A 14,493-nucleotide genomic window follows, 5' to 3' on the forward strand; every position below is an offset into this window, starting at 1 on the left:
GCCTGTGGCCATCTTTCATCCAATAAAAACTTTTAAGATCCAAGACTGCTGTCGTAGTCTCTTAAGCCCAAGTCCATGGCCCACTTCCCATTGTTTTTCTGCTACTGCACATTATTCGTGGTATTTTGGTGTTCTTCTGCCCAGGCGGATTTTTAGTGGATCTTCTCTTAACACTTACCTATCCTTTGGAAATACCATAGAGGAGAGGGAGTGTGGCATGTTGCCTGGTGAATTCTGTGGGGTCCATGCTGGAGTCTGAGGAGTGACAGGAGTTTCAAGACTTGAGTTTGTAGGAGTTCGTGCAGAACTCTGCGTCTAAAAAAAGAAATGAAAGTACATTGGATAAAAAAAATATGATTTACTATCCTGTATACTCTGCTCCTTCTGCGTTTATTGGTCAAATTTATTTTTATCAGACATATTTCTTGGGAATTTGTTTCCAGTTGTTGAAAAAAAAAAATACATGCTCAAGAAAATATTACACAGGATAAACTGTTAGAAATACTGGGTTTGGACAGACACAAAAGACGGCAGTAGTCCATGAATTAAAAAACTAAAAGCACATGACTGTTCCTACAAACTCAATATCACATTAAAAAGCAAACAGGTGATCATACCAATACCTCATCAATCTATTAAAGTGGCACAACTCATCTTTTTTTTTATATTTTTGATAAGCTAAGCATCCACAAATGGCAATCTTTGTCATCTTGTATCTGTGATGTGTTGTATTTGATCTATCCTACAGAACAGCATTTTTAGGTCTAAATTTTTCTATAAGTTTGATCCTCTCTCTGTATCTACTACTACTACTAAACATTTCTAGAGCGCTACTAGGGTTACGCAGCGCTGTACAAAATAAACAAAGAAGGACGGTCCCTGCTCAAAGGAGCTTACAATCTAAAGAACGAAATGTCAAGTTGGGCAGTCTAGATTTCCTGGGTAGAGGTGTAGAGGTTAGGTGCCGAAGGCGACGTTGAAGAGGTGGGCTTTAAGCAGAGGTTTGAAGATGGGCAGGGAGGGGGCCTGGCGTATGGGCTCGGGGAGTTTGTTCCACGCGTGGGGTGAGGCGAGGCAGAAAGGGCGGAGCCTGGAGTTGGCGGTGGTGGAGAAGGGTACTGAAAGGAGGGATTTGTCTTGAGAGCGGAGGTTACGGGTAGGAACGTAAGGGGAGATGAAGGTTGAGAGGTAAGGAGGGGCTACAGATCGAGTACATTTGTAGGTTAGTAGCAGAAGCTTGAATTGAATGCGGTATCTGATCGGAAGCCAATGAAGTGACTTGAGGAGAGGGGTGATATGAGTGTATCGGTTCAGGCGGAAGATAAGACATGCAGCAGAGTTCTGAACGGACTGAAGGGGGGATAGGTGGCTAAGTGGGAGACCAGTGAGGAGTAGGTTGCAGTAGTCAAGGTGAGAGGTAATGAGAGAGTGGATGAGAGTTCGGGTGGTGTGCTCAGAGAGGAAAGGGCGGATTTTGCTAATGTTATACAGGAAGAAGCGACAGGTCTTGGCTATCTGCTGGATATGCGCAGAGAAGGAGAGGGAGGAGTCGAAGATGACACCGAGGTTGCGGGCAGATGAGACGGGGACGATGAGGGTGTTATCAACCGAAATAGAGAGTGGAGGTAGAGGGAAGTGGGTTTGGGTGGGAAGACAAGAAGTTCGGTCTTGGCCATGTTCAGTTTCAGGTGGCGGTTGGACATCCAGGCAGCAATGTTGGATAAGCAGGCCGATACTTTGGCCTGGGTTTCTGCAGTGATGTCAGGTGTGGAGAGATAAAGCTGGGTGTCGTCAGCATAGAGATGATACTGGAAGCCATGAGACGAGATCAGGGAGCCCAGGGAAGAGGTGTAGATAGAGAAAAGAAGGGGTCCAAGGACAGAACCCTGAGGGACTCTAACAGAGAGCGGGATAGGGGTGGAGGAAGAACCATGAAAGTGTACTCTGAAGGTACGATGGGAGAGATAAGAGGAGAACCAGGAGAGGACAGAGCCCTGGAACCCAAAAGAGGACAGTGTGTCAAGAAGTAAGTTGTGATTGACAGTGTCAAAGGAGGCGGATAGGTCGAGGAGAATGAGGACGGAGTAATGACCTTTGGATTTGGCGAGGAACAGGTCATTACAGACTATGGATAATGCCGTTTCTGTCGAGTGAAGTGGGCGAAAGCCAGATTGAAGCGGATCGAGGATGGTATGAGAGGCGAGAAAATCAATGCAACGGCTGTGAACGGCACGTTCAAGTATTTTGGAGAAGAAGGGTAGGAGGGAGATGGGGCGGTAGTTGGAGGGACAAGTAGGGTCAAGTGAAGGTTTTTTGAGGAGCGGTGTGACAACAGCATGCTTGAAGGTGTCAGGGACAGTTGCGGTGGAGAAAGAGAGGTTGAGGATATGACAGATGGGAGGGGTGATAGTGGGAGAGATGGTGGTAAGTAAGTTGGTGGGGATGGGGTCTGAGGAACAGGTGATGCATTTCGAGGAGGAGAGAAGATGGGCGGTTTCCTCTTCGGTGATATCAGGAAAAGAGGAGAAGGAGGCCTGGGTTGGTTGGTTGAGGGAGTGGGAGATAGGATGAAGGGGAGGAGAAGGTTTAGCGGTGAATTCGAGGTTGATCTTCTGGACCTTGTCACGAAAGTAGTCAGCCAGTGATTGAGGAGAGAGTGAAGGGGGGGTGGGAGCGGAGGGCACTTTGAGGAGGGAGTTGAGGGTGGCGAAGAGACGACGAGGGTTAGAGCTGAGGTAATTAGTCAAATGAGTGTAGTAGTCCTGTTTGGCGAGAAATAGGGAGGACTGGAAGGAGGATAGCATGAATTTGCAGTGAATGAAGTCAGTATGGGTGCGAGATTTCCTCCATAGGCGTTCAGCCGATTGGGAGCAGGAGCGAAGGTAACGGGTGCAAGGGTTAAGCCAGGGCTGGGGATTAGTGCGCCTAGTGGGACGGGAAATAGACAGTGCAAGGGTGTCAAGGGCGGAGGAGAGTGTGGCATTGTAATTGGAGACAGCCTTGTCGACGGACTCGGAGGACGTGATGGACGGGAGGAGATCAGAGATACTAGCGGATAAGGTGGGGGGGGGTCAACTGCCTGGAGATTCCTGGAGGTAGTAGTTAGGGTTGGGCGGGACTGAGGGGGAGGGTGATGAAGTGTGAATGTGATCAGGTGATGGTCAGAAATTGGAAGAGCGGAGACGTAGAGATTAGAGGGCGAGCAGGTAGAAGAGAGGACGAGATCAAGACAGTGACCAGATTTGTGAGTAGGGGTGGTGGAGCTCAGTTGGAGGTTGAAGGAGGAGGTTAGGGTGAGGAATTGAGAAGCGTATGAGTCAGATGGGTTATCAGTGTGTATGTTGAAGTCACCAAGAATGAGGGATGGGGATGAGGGCTACAATAGAAAATCAATTGCAAGACTGGCTTACTTAGCGCTATCAAGTCAATATGATGCTACAAGAGATGACCCGTGACCCCAAAACACCATCTCTAAAACACAATATCCATCACACAAAGAACACCTGTCAAGATAAGGCTGGTTCATGGCAAATGCTATAATGCAATCATCACTTACACAGGCAATTTTCAGCAAATGCCAAATTTCCCTCTGCCTCTTAGACTGCATTTGCATTAGCGAGTTGTCTGCCTCCTTGATGTCATTCAGAACCACTTCAATCTTGGGGAGTAGATCAATGACCTTCTGTTTACAACTCAACATTTTACTGAAAATGAGAATCCACAATTAGAATTGTTCTGACAAAACATTACACCATCTGTGAATAAAGTGATGAGGTAAATTTTAGTCTACACTAAAATGAGGCCTCTAATATTTCTCTCTCTCAACCAAGTGCTGAAAATACTAAGCAGATTTTGAAAAGCAAAGTAAGATACTACTAAACTTAAAAGCAACATTTGCATTCTTCTTTATACCCTTTTTTTCCTACAGTAAATTAAAATAACAGTTTTGCTTACCTAAGGTGACCAAACAGCTCTTTGAGAACTCGATCCTGGCTCTGAACTGTCTGCACAATGATCTTCACCATCTCTGTACTGTCACTGTAAGTGTGGTCTAGAACAGATCACGTACTGTTTATGCAACATCAGTAAGGAAAACTTAGATGAAAATGTTTCTCCAATAATCCACAGGGCAAGCCCAACAGGCTCCAAAATCAACTGATCAAGAAGATTAACTTCACTTTGTACTAGGTGCAATAACTGAAGTACAGAGAACTTACAGCTATAAGCAAACTTGTTTTTGACTGAAAGAAATACCTTAAGTGTTCTTTCTTGGCTTCTGAAACTGTTGTGCATTGGATAAGCAATGAAGCAGAGGTCACTACCCTAAGACTGACTATATGTTTCTATTAATGCATAGGGATATTTATTTACTGGGATTTATTAACCACCTTTATGAAGAGTTTCACCCAAGCCAGTGTACAGCAGGTAAATTTTGTTAACAATATAACAATAGTAAAATAAGCATAAATATAATCAATGAGGTAAACTTGAAAATGCAAATTTCGATTTTTCATTTTATGCTCTCTGAATTTCCTTTTGACTTACCAACCTGTTGTCATTTTGCTTATGTTATAGGTTTCATTTCTTTTTGTTTCGTTTTATTTATCTTAATGTACATAAGTACCTAAGTATTGCCATACTGGGACAGACCAAAGGTCCATCAAGCCCAACACCCTGTTTCCAACAATGGCCAATCCAGGTCACAAATAACTGGCAAGATCCCCCCAAAAGTACAAAACATTTTATGCTGCTCATCCCAGAAATATTTTCCCCAAGTCCAATTTAATAATGGTCTATGGACTTTTCCTTTAAAAAGCCATCTAAACCTTTTTAAAACTCTGCTAAGCTAACTGCCTTTACCACATTTTCTGGCAACGAATTCCACAGTTGAATTACACGTTGAGTGAAGAAAAATGCTCATAAGGTACAACAATATTGTAGGTCACAAACAAATTATGTCCAAACAAAAAAACAGCACCACGGGCCTTTAAAAATGGAACACAGTTCTTTAATGAATGAGCCTTGACAAAAAGACCCGACACAGTCCAGGCTCATTCATTAAAGAACTGTGTTCCATTTTTAAAAGTCTGTGGTGCTGTTTTTTTTGTTTGGACTTTAGTTTGTACTTTGCTCCCTCTCTTTTGTTACAAACAAATTATGTACCAGTACTCAGCACTACAATGCTACAAAAGATGCACAACTCTTATACATGAAATAAAAGATGGTATAAATGTACACATATGACATTACTAGTATGTGTAAAAAAACACATTTAATAAAACAGTGGATAAGTTGATTATTTAAGATAGTGTTTCCCATACCACATCCAGAATACCCCCTAGCTAGTCTGGTTTTCAGGATAAACACAATGAATACATACAAGATTTGAATATAAACCTGGCAGTAGACACAAATCTCTATCATGTATATTAACTGCAGACAGCCTGAAAACCACAATGGCAAGGGGGTACACCAACTAGCTTGAGCAACACTGATTTAAGATATTACTAAAATCTTTAATTATAAATTTTTACACAATAAAATTCAGTTGATCTGAAGATAAAATGTGAATATTTACTTTCATACCTGCAGTTCTGCGTTTTAAGTTCTTGTACAATTCTATGGCTCTTTGTTCACTAAAAAAAAAAAAAAAAAAAAAAGAAGAAAAAAAATGAAAAGTAATCTTCAGTCTTTACAATAAAAAAAAGCTAAACACGATGTTCCATTATTGAGTCTAAATTGTTGTTTGCTCTTTTGTACTGTGTGACAAAAAAAAGATGAGCAAGAAACAGTTTTTACATTTAAGTCTTGCCTTAGTTTTCTATGAGAAAGTTGGACAATTCTACAATGTTACAGCATAAACATTTTATTTTAAAGCATAATTGTTTACGTTTTTTTACACAGATTTGAAATAAGAAAGCAGTAAATAAGGCATGTGCAAAAGTTTGGACACCCTTTCAAGTCAGTACTTTGTAACACTTCCTTTAGAGAAATAACAGCTTCCAAATTTATTAATTTTTAGAGTGGACTATTATGGCAACCACACTACTTTATTTTATTTTTATGCTAGTTGTCGTCCCCCCCCCCCCCCCCACCCCACACACACACACTTCCTTGCACAAATCTAAGAGAAATATTCTTAGGTTTCTATGCATGCATTACAAAGCTGAGATTTCCCCATAGATTTTCTATATATCAAGTCCCATTCCATCCCCCCTCCCTACTATTTAGATCTGGGATTATCAAGGCCGCTCTAAACCCTTCATCTTTTTCTGACATACTTTCGAGGTTTGTTCTAAACTGCTGTCTTACTGAAATATCCAACCTCTTTCTAGCTTCAATTTTTTCACTGAATGTGGGATACTGGCTTCTAGGACATGCTGATATAACTGAATCCACTTTCTACCTGCACAAAATTCAGGTGCAACTGGCAGCCACACAATCCCAAAGCATACTACTACTTTGAGAGTGGAGAAGTGGCCTAGTGGTTAGGGTGGTGGACTTTGGTCCTGGGGAACTGAGGAACTGAGTTCGATTCCCACTTCAGGCACAGGCAGCTCCTTGTGACCCTGGGCAAGTCACTTAACCCTCCATTGCCCCATGTAAGCCGCATTGAGCGGGAAAGTGCGGGGTACAAATGTAACAAAAAATTTTAAAAAAAATACTTGTGGATCTACCCTTGGGTTCAACAACTGGCAAGGTGTCCTTTTCTTCAAATGCTTCACCCCTTGTTTTCTTCACCAAATGTATCTTGTGTTATGGACAAACATTTTAAATTTTGTTCCATCAGTCCAAAGTACTTTATTCCAAAAAGTTTGATTTTTCATTTTTTTCTTTTATTTATAAATTTAACAATTACATCCAAGACAAAAAAACTTGCTAGAGAAACGACAGGTTCAACAATGATAGTACTAAGACAACCCTAGTACTCTAAACAAATAACAATAATAAAATAGGAAAGTAACTACCCCATCAACCCAGTCCTGCAAAAAGAGGGAGGGGATCAAGGTAAAATATCAGGAAATTAAGGCATTAGTATAAGAATATAGCCTGATGGAAGCAATCAGACAACATTACTACTATGGAGTAGACAATTACTGGGTCAGAAGGTTGTGGCAGGGAGAGCCTGCGCTTGGAGACCACAAAAGTGGACAACTGTACTGGATCAAAAAACATTTAACTGACTGATATTTGATAACACATTTAACAAGGATAATTTAACCAGAACAAAGCCCAGAGTTGTAACTCCCGAGGTCTCAGTAAAAGGAACCGTCGCCTTCTCCTCTAGGTGGGTTGTGAGACGGCTGGAAAAACTTGTACTTTACAGTTCAAAATAAACGTTCCTCTATTATGGAAAAAAGTTTCAGAATCCAATCTCTACTTGGTTCCAAAACAAAACTGGCAAATTAAAGTAGCAGATTCAGCTAAGTCATCTCCTTTTTCTAATACCTGAGTTATATTTAGAGTATCAGATGGTGTCACAATATCTGAACCTTCTTGCTGGACACTTTCTTTCATGACAAAAGGAGAAATATAATATACTCTAGATAGTGGGAGACAAGATTGTTCAGGAATTTTAAGTACCTCCAGGAAATAACATTTCAAGGTAAGTGCTGCAGCAACAGAAGGAACTTTTGGAAAATTAATAAATCTTAAAAGTTCTCCACCATATAGCATTCTCGTTTTCCAACTTTCAACGTAACAGATGGTTGTCTTTCATAAGTACCAACTGTTTTTCAGATAAAGAATTAACAGATGCCTCCAGTGGGGGTAATTTACCCTCAAGACTGGAGACCTTCTGGTTCATATTCTAAAGGCCTCCTCAGAAACCCAGAGTCAAGGCAGTCAAAGTAGTAAGCTTGTTAGAGATAGATTGTTCAAACTTAGCAAAAGCTTCCCAAAAAGTGTCTAAAGTGACAAGAGGTGGTTTTACCACAAAGGCTGGGGTTCCACCGTCGACACTCCCTTCTCCTTCAAGTTGGCCCTCAGTTCCAGCCAGCCTCACGGAGATGCAAACTACCACCTCCACAGTGGCTTGTAGCAGTGATACCAACATCAGCACTACCCCTGCAATCAGATTCCTGACTGCATCATCAACAGGCGATGTCTCAGGAAGCACAGTACGCTGTTGCGCTGAATTCGTGGGAGTAATCAGCTCCTTTGGGCTGAATGTCATTCACAAGCTGGGACACTTACTCTCCTGCTCTCAGCATCTCCTGCAGCATGGTTCCCAGCCCAGACTCACCGCTGCCTGCGGTGACGAGTTTGTCCACTGGTCCAACAATCAAAGGGGAAGACTCAACAGCAGGGTATGTACGAGTCTTCCCTTTTCACCATCATGGAAGTAAGGAAACCAAGGCAAAGAGAAGAAATATCAGCAACTGGAGAAAGGCTCTCAATGCCACCTACTCCTAGGTACCATCTTGCCCCTCCCCCTCCAAAAGTTTGATTTTTCAAGGTTCTTTTGCATACTTTAGACCAGGAGTTCTTAACCCAGTCCTCAGGACATTCAGCCAGCCGGGTTTTCATGATATCCACAATTAGTATGCATGAGATAAATTTGTATGCGTTACTGCCTTCTAGGCAAATCCATCTCATGCATATTCATTGAGGGTATCCTGAAAACCTCACTGACTGTGTGTCTCGAGGACTGCTTTAGACCAGTGGTTCTCAACCCAGTCCTTGGGGCACACCCAGACAGACAGGTTTTCAGGATATCAGCAAATGAATATGCATACGAGATACTGGATACCAAGGAGGCAATGCAAGTATATTCAATGTGGATATCCTGAAAATCCGACTGATTTGGGGTGCCAATCCGACTGATTGGGTCAAGAACCACTGCTTTAGATGATGCCCTTTGTAAGGATGACAACTTTCCCATGTAGATCACTGTCGCACAAGGAACACTGTACTGTGGATAGCTGCTTCAGTCAGCCAAACCTTTCAGCAAGTCATTTCCAGTGATCTGTTGGTTTCACTTTGCAGATCTGACCAGTTTTCAAGCTTCTACCACGTCCATATTTCCTTTTTTTAATGTTTCTAAAAGTTTAAATTACTAAATGGAAGGGATTAGAAACACTGTTTTTTTATGGCCACCCCCTGCCTTGAAGAGTGAATTATCTTCAAATCAAATGATCACTGCTGCTTAGAGGAGCCATGGTGGTTGAAAGTAACCACAACTATCAGAAGCTGAGAGGTCTAATTTGTTTTCACTTTAAAAAAGTAGTAAAGAATCAACTAGCAGGATGTACAAACTTTTGCACCTTCGATATATAATCTGTGATTTTCAATCTGTTCAAAGTCAGCAAATAAACAGTAATTATGCATTAAAATTTGTAAAATATGTGCAATTTAACTTATCATTTAGAGATTTATCTGCTTCAGTTCATTTAGGAAATCAGTGAAGCACACAATTACTTCTGCTTACAACTATATTATAAACAGGGCCGTGCCAAGGGTCTCTGGCGCCCCCCTGCAGACTACCAGTTGGCGTCGCCACCCCCGCCCGGCTCCAAGGCAGCGATTCCCCTCTCTCCCTAAGCCCTACCCTCCCACCCATCCATGCCCATCTGTCCCCTGCCCCCGCCATTCATCCCGATCAATCAATTCCCCTCTCTCCCTTCCATGAACCCTGCCCTCCCATCTATGCTCCTCTCTCCCCTGCCCTCCCGCTCCCATGTAGGAACTGCCCACCCTCTTCTCCCCCCCAAGATCTCTTTTCTTTTTTTTTCTTTTAAATTTACCTTCCTCTGGCAGCGCAGCGTCAGTGAAGGAGGCGGTGCTCCCAGTCCCCACGTCTCTAGCCTTCCATTGGTTCGCTCAGTGTTCCGCCTTCTTCTGACGTCAAGGATGACGTCAGAAGAAGGCGGGACACTGAGCGAACCAATGGAAGGCTAGAGACGTCGGGACTGGAAGCGCCGCCTCCTTCACTGACGCTGCGCTGCCGGAGGAAGGTAAATTTAAAAGAAAAAAAAAGGAAAGGGATCATGGGGGGGAGAAGAGGGCGGGCAGTTCCTACATGGGAGCGGGAGGGGCAAGGTAAGCAGCAGCGGCGGCGCACCCCAGAAGATGGCGCCCCCTGCGGCGCTTACTATGCTTACAGCATCGGCACGCCCTGATTATAAATCCTGGGGTGGTCAAGGACAGTGTTAGTGTTTTATCTGTTTAAGCAGATCATTGCTACCATCCTGACAGATAAGAAAGCAAGAACATAAATCAACACAAACATGCCAAAAAAGATTAACATCCTCTTTCTTACAGACTTTCCATAACTTCTCCCTGACGTCTTGCACAGGGGCTTCTCTGCAATTCCACTGTTTCTGTGTGTAATGCCATAATCTGTTCGTCCAGGTACCCAATCTCTCCAGCCTAAAGGAAAGTTAGCTGGTATTATATTTTCTACAAGTACAAGATAGAAAGTATGGTAATAAAACCATTTCCTCCCCCCCCCCCCCCCCCCCCCCCCCCACCAAAGAGAAAGCAAAACAAGCCACAAAAAATAAAAAGTAGGAAAAAAAAATACAAAAACAACATTTTTTTTTTGCATTGCTCTTCAAGTCTACCTCCTTGCATATGCATCTTATATATCTCCCCATCCCTCCTCCTAACTCCACATTTATGGAGTGGGAGTAGTCTAGTGTTTAGTGCAGCGGACTTTGCTCTCAATACCACTGGCTCTCAGTCCCAAAAGTATTAATGGTCAATTGTGTTGAACATGGCAGAAGTCCAGAAAAACAAGAAGGATATTCTGCCCTATCCTGAATATCACTGACAAACACTACCACCAATGACTCAGGGCCAGACGCACTAAACTTAACGAGCCATTAACATGGGTTTTAAACTGGTTCTAGCCAGTTTAACATGCAAGTAGTAAACCAGGACATGCACAAAAGGGCATTGTCCTATCACGGTAGCAGCTAACGAAAACAGAATGCAGATGAGCAAATTAGTATTATAATGTGTATAAATCGTATTGTAATGAGATGCACTACCATTTTCCGATTGCCTAACCATGGAAATCTAACGGGAGGTCTGTACCTCTTGTTGGGGCTCCGCGGGATTAATTCACCTCTAAAAACTTCTATAAATTTAACCCCCCCCCCCCCCCCAAAAAAAAAATCGGGGAAAAAACGTCCAAGTGCTCGTCAGGGACGTCCTTCATGGACACCCTTCACTCAAAACAACAAACAACAAAAAAAGCAACCAGCCGGAAACTTTAACCTAGCCACGTCCAAGTGCTCGTCAGGGCACATCCTTCTAAAGTGCCTAACATGGACAGCCTTCACTAACAAAAAAAAAAAAAGGGCGTCCCTGACGAGCACTGGATGGTTTCCCCCCAGATTTTTTTTTTGTGATGGTGTCCTTCTGTAATGACCACCGCCGGAGAGAGATGTGTGAGGACATCCAAATCAAAAAACTATTTGGACATCTCTTTCGATTATGCCCCTCCTCCAGGTCTTTCTCAGCCAATCACAGCGCATTTAGCTGACACCAGTGACAGCTAAATGCGCTGTGATTGGCTGAGAGAAACCTGGAGAAGGGGCATCGGACGTGCTGCTAACACCCCGGGGCAGACAGAAAGGAGCAAGGTGGATGGAGCAAAAGCCGCCGATAGCTGCCAGCAGCATCAGGAGCCTCCTCGTAGCCTTTTGATCTCCCTCCCGATTATGGGGATGACTTTTTTTTTCCTTTCAGTGAAAGACGTCCATAAAGGACGTCCTTGGCATGCATAGAGCATGCTCAGCTGGCCGACTGGCTTGGAAGGAAATCCCATGCAAATGAGCTAGCAGCGACCAGTTCATTTGCACGTGATTTCCTTGATGCATTCCCGTTGCTTACCAATTCGCTAAGGAATTGGTAAGGGAAGGGTTTTAACGATGTTTTTAGTGCATCTACCCCTCAGTTCTATGATCTAGCTGGAACCTGGCTTGTTCTTTGTGACAGGCTTCTGCATCTTCCAGAAAGCCACTTAACTGGCCACAGTTTTACTCAACACACAAAGGTTGGACACTGTTTTGAAAACTAACACACCAGTGACTAAACTGCTCTTATTGGTCAGCCAAATTATGGCTTGCTTAAGTAGTAGGGGAAGGCACACCCTTCCTGCAAACAGACATCTACTACAGCACCAGCCATGGCTTGATCATCTTAAATCAAGTAATATTTGATTTAGTAATATGAAAGACATTCTGAAAAGGGGGAATAAAGATTATGAAGCCAATATTTAAACTCTGGTGAGCATTTTTTTAAAAGACAGTTGCATTTACATTAATCATAGATATTCAGCACTGGTATCTGGAGTGTGCAGAGCTGAATATCTGTCCGGAGTAAGGAGTGCTGCTGTTATCCAGACAGTAGAGAGATTCAAAGTGCTAGTTGGATAGCTCTCTGGATAAAATTAGGACAGTAACTCTACTGTCCTAACTATCCAGATAATTGCAGGATAACAGTCTGAATATCACCGCTTTCTGAATAAATTCGCTAGTCTGCCTTCAATCCACCCATACTTTGCCCTGGCACTATCCAAATAAAGTCAAAGAGGCCTGAAAATCCACAGACAGCAGTGAGGGCTAAGGGAAATATCCAGATAATGGTGGCAGAAATCCATATTTTTCCATATGAATACTGACCCACATGAATTTAAAGTGTGTGCATATAGTGAAAAATATTTGTTGGATGAAATAGTTTGCAAAATAGTAGTGTATTTAGGTGTTATAAGAGGACTTATCCTGTAAAATCAGTGAATCATTTCTGCTGTTGATTACCATGCTTTCTCCCTATCATCACCCACCATCCAGGCACATTCTTTGATTTATAGACCTTTACCTCAATTACAAGGTTAAGAGTAATTTTTTTTACAACATTAGAGGATTTGTTTGACAACTGAGTAATCATAGCCCTTTTAGACATCACTAACAAGTATAAAATATACCACATTTAAGATACGTTAAATCAGATTATGCATCCCCTACTCCTAAGCAACGTTAAATAACTACTCAAAAGAATAAGATCCATATAGCAATCTTGCAGTGAGATGGGGGCTATCCAATCTTTTGCACCAAATGCCACACATATGATTGTTTACGATTTGGTAAGAGATGTATGTGCACCTGGTACAACGAGCATCTGGTCCTCAAAGAATGAGTGGCAGACAGAAGTTTTGAGGAAATACAGAAAGGAGAGCACCATGATGTAGCTGAAAATGATCCTGTAGCTAAAACCTGCACTCCAAGTAATACAGCATCCAACAAGGATGTCTTTCCAGGGACACTGGAGAGGAGGATTAAGACTGCCATTGTAGATGGTGATTTGATCATTAGGAATGTGGACAGATGGTTGGCAGACCTCATGTGTCACCAACACAGGATTCAAAGACCACTGGGGAAGAACTACCTATCATGGTACATCTGGGTACCAATGCACAGGAAGGAGCAATAGAGAGGCTCTAGAAGCCAAATGTTAAGCTTTTAGGGCCCTGTTTACTAAGCCGCGTTATAGGCACGTTAGCATTTTTAACGTGCGTTAACTCTGTACGCGCCTACAATATCCCTATAGGCACCTACACAATTAGCGCACACACTAATTGTAGGCACGTTAAAAACGCTAACGCTAAACAGGACTATTAGCTAGGAAACTGAAATTCTAAAGTGATCTGAAAAAGTACAGCTTGGCGAGCCTGATGTTTATGCTAGGTAAAACGCTACAAGCAATTCTGAAAAACAAAATGTATAATATGGATAAATATGATTTAACAGAGCAAAAAGCCAACATGGATTCAGCATATAAAGTTTTGCCTCACAAAGTGTTGTTTTATTAAAAATTCAAGTATTAACAAAAACATGTGGATAAGGGTGAACCACTCGACACAGTGGAAAGATTTTCATTCAGCATTTGAAAAACTATTCACAAGATTCTTATGGAAAATTAGAGTCATAAGATAGGAGGGCAATGCCTTATTGTGTATCTGGAAAAAGCTAAAAATAGGAAAGAGTAGGACCAAATGATCCGCTTTCTCCCTAGAGAAAAGTAAATACTGGAGCACCCCACAGATCTGTATTAGGACTGGTACTTTTTAACATTTATAACTCATCTGGAAAATGGAACAATGAGTGAGGTGCTCAAATTTGCAGATGACACAAAATTATTCAAAGTTTTAAAATTATGAGTGGATTGTGAGGAGTTGCAGGGAGACATACCAAGAGACCGGACATCTAAATAGCAAATGAAATGCAATATGAATAAATGTAAAGTGATGCAGATAGGAGAAAATAATCCTAACTATATGTATATGATACTTGGTTCATATTAGGAGTCACCCCCCAGGAAAAGGATCTTGGAGTCATTGTGGATAATGTGCTGAAATCCTGAGCTTGGAATATGGTGGTGATGGTTAACCCCCCCCCCCCCCCCCAAAGAATATTAAAAAAAACTATTTGGAAAAGGATGAAGAATATTATGATGACTGTACTGATCCATAGTGCGACTGCACCT

General features: G+C 42.3%; 1 protein-coding gene across 1 annotated transcript in view; it reads right to left on the reverse strand.

The window, feature by feature from the left end:
- The window catches only part of CHUK (component of inhibitor of nuclear factor kappa B kinase complex), a 169,713-nt gene that overhangs the window by 28,682 nt on the left and 126,538 nt on the right, over positions 1–14,493 (reverse strand). The window contains 5 exon segments of the mRNA XM_030203200.1: positions 179–315; positions 3,557–3,704; positions 3,955–4,051; positions 5,587–5,636; positions 10,262–10,371. Coding sequence (XP_030059060.1) covers positions 179–315; positions 3,557–3,704; positions 3,955–4,051; positions 5,587–5,636; positions 10,262–10,371 — 542 coding nt within the window.

Source organism: Microcaecilia unicolor, chromosome 5 (genome assembly GCF_901765095.1).
Source record: "Microcaecilia unicolor chromosome 5, aMicUni1.1, whole genome shotgun sequence".
Lineage (NCBI taxonomy): Eukaryota > Metazoa > Chordata > Amphibia > Gymnophiona > Siphonopidae > Microcaecilia > Microcaecilia unicolor.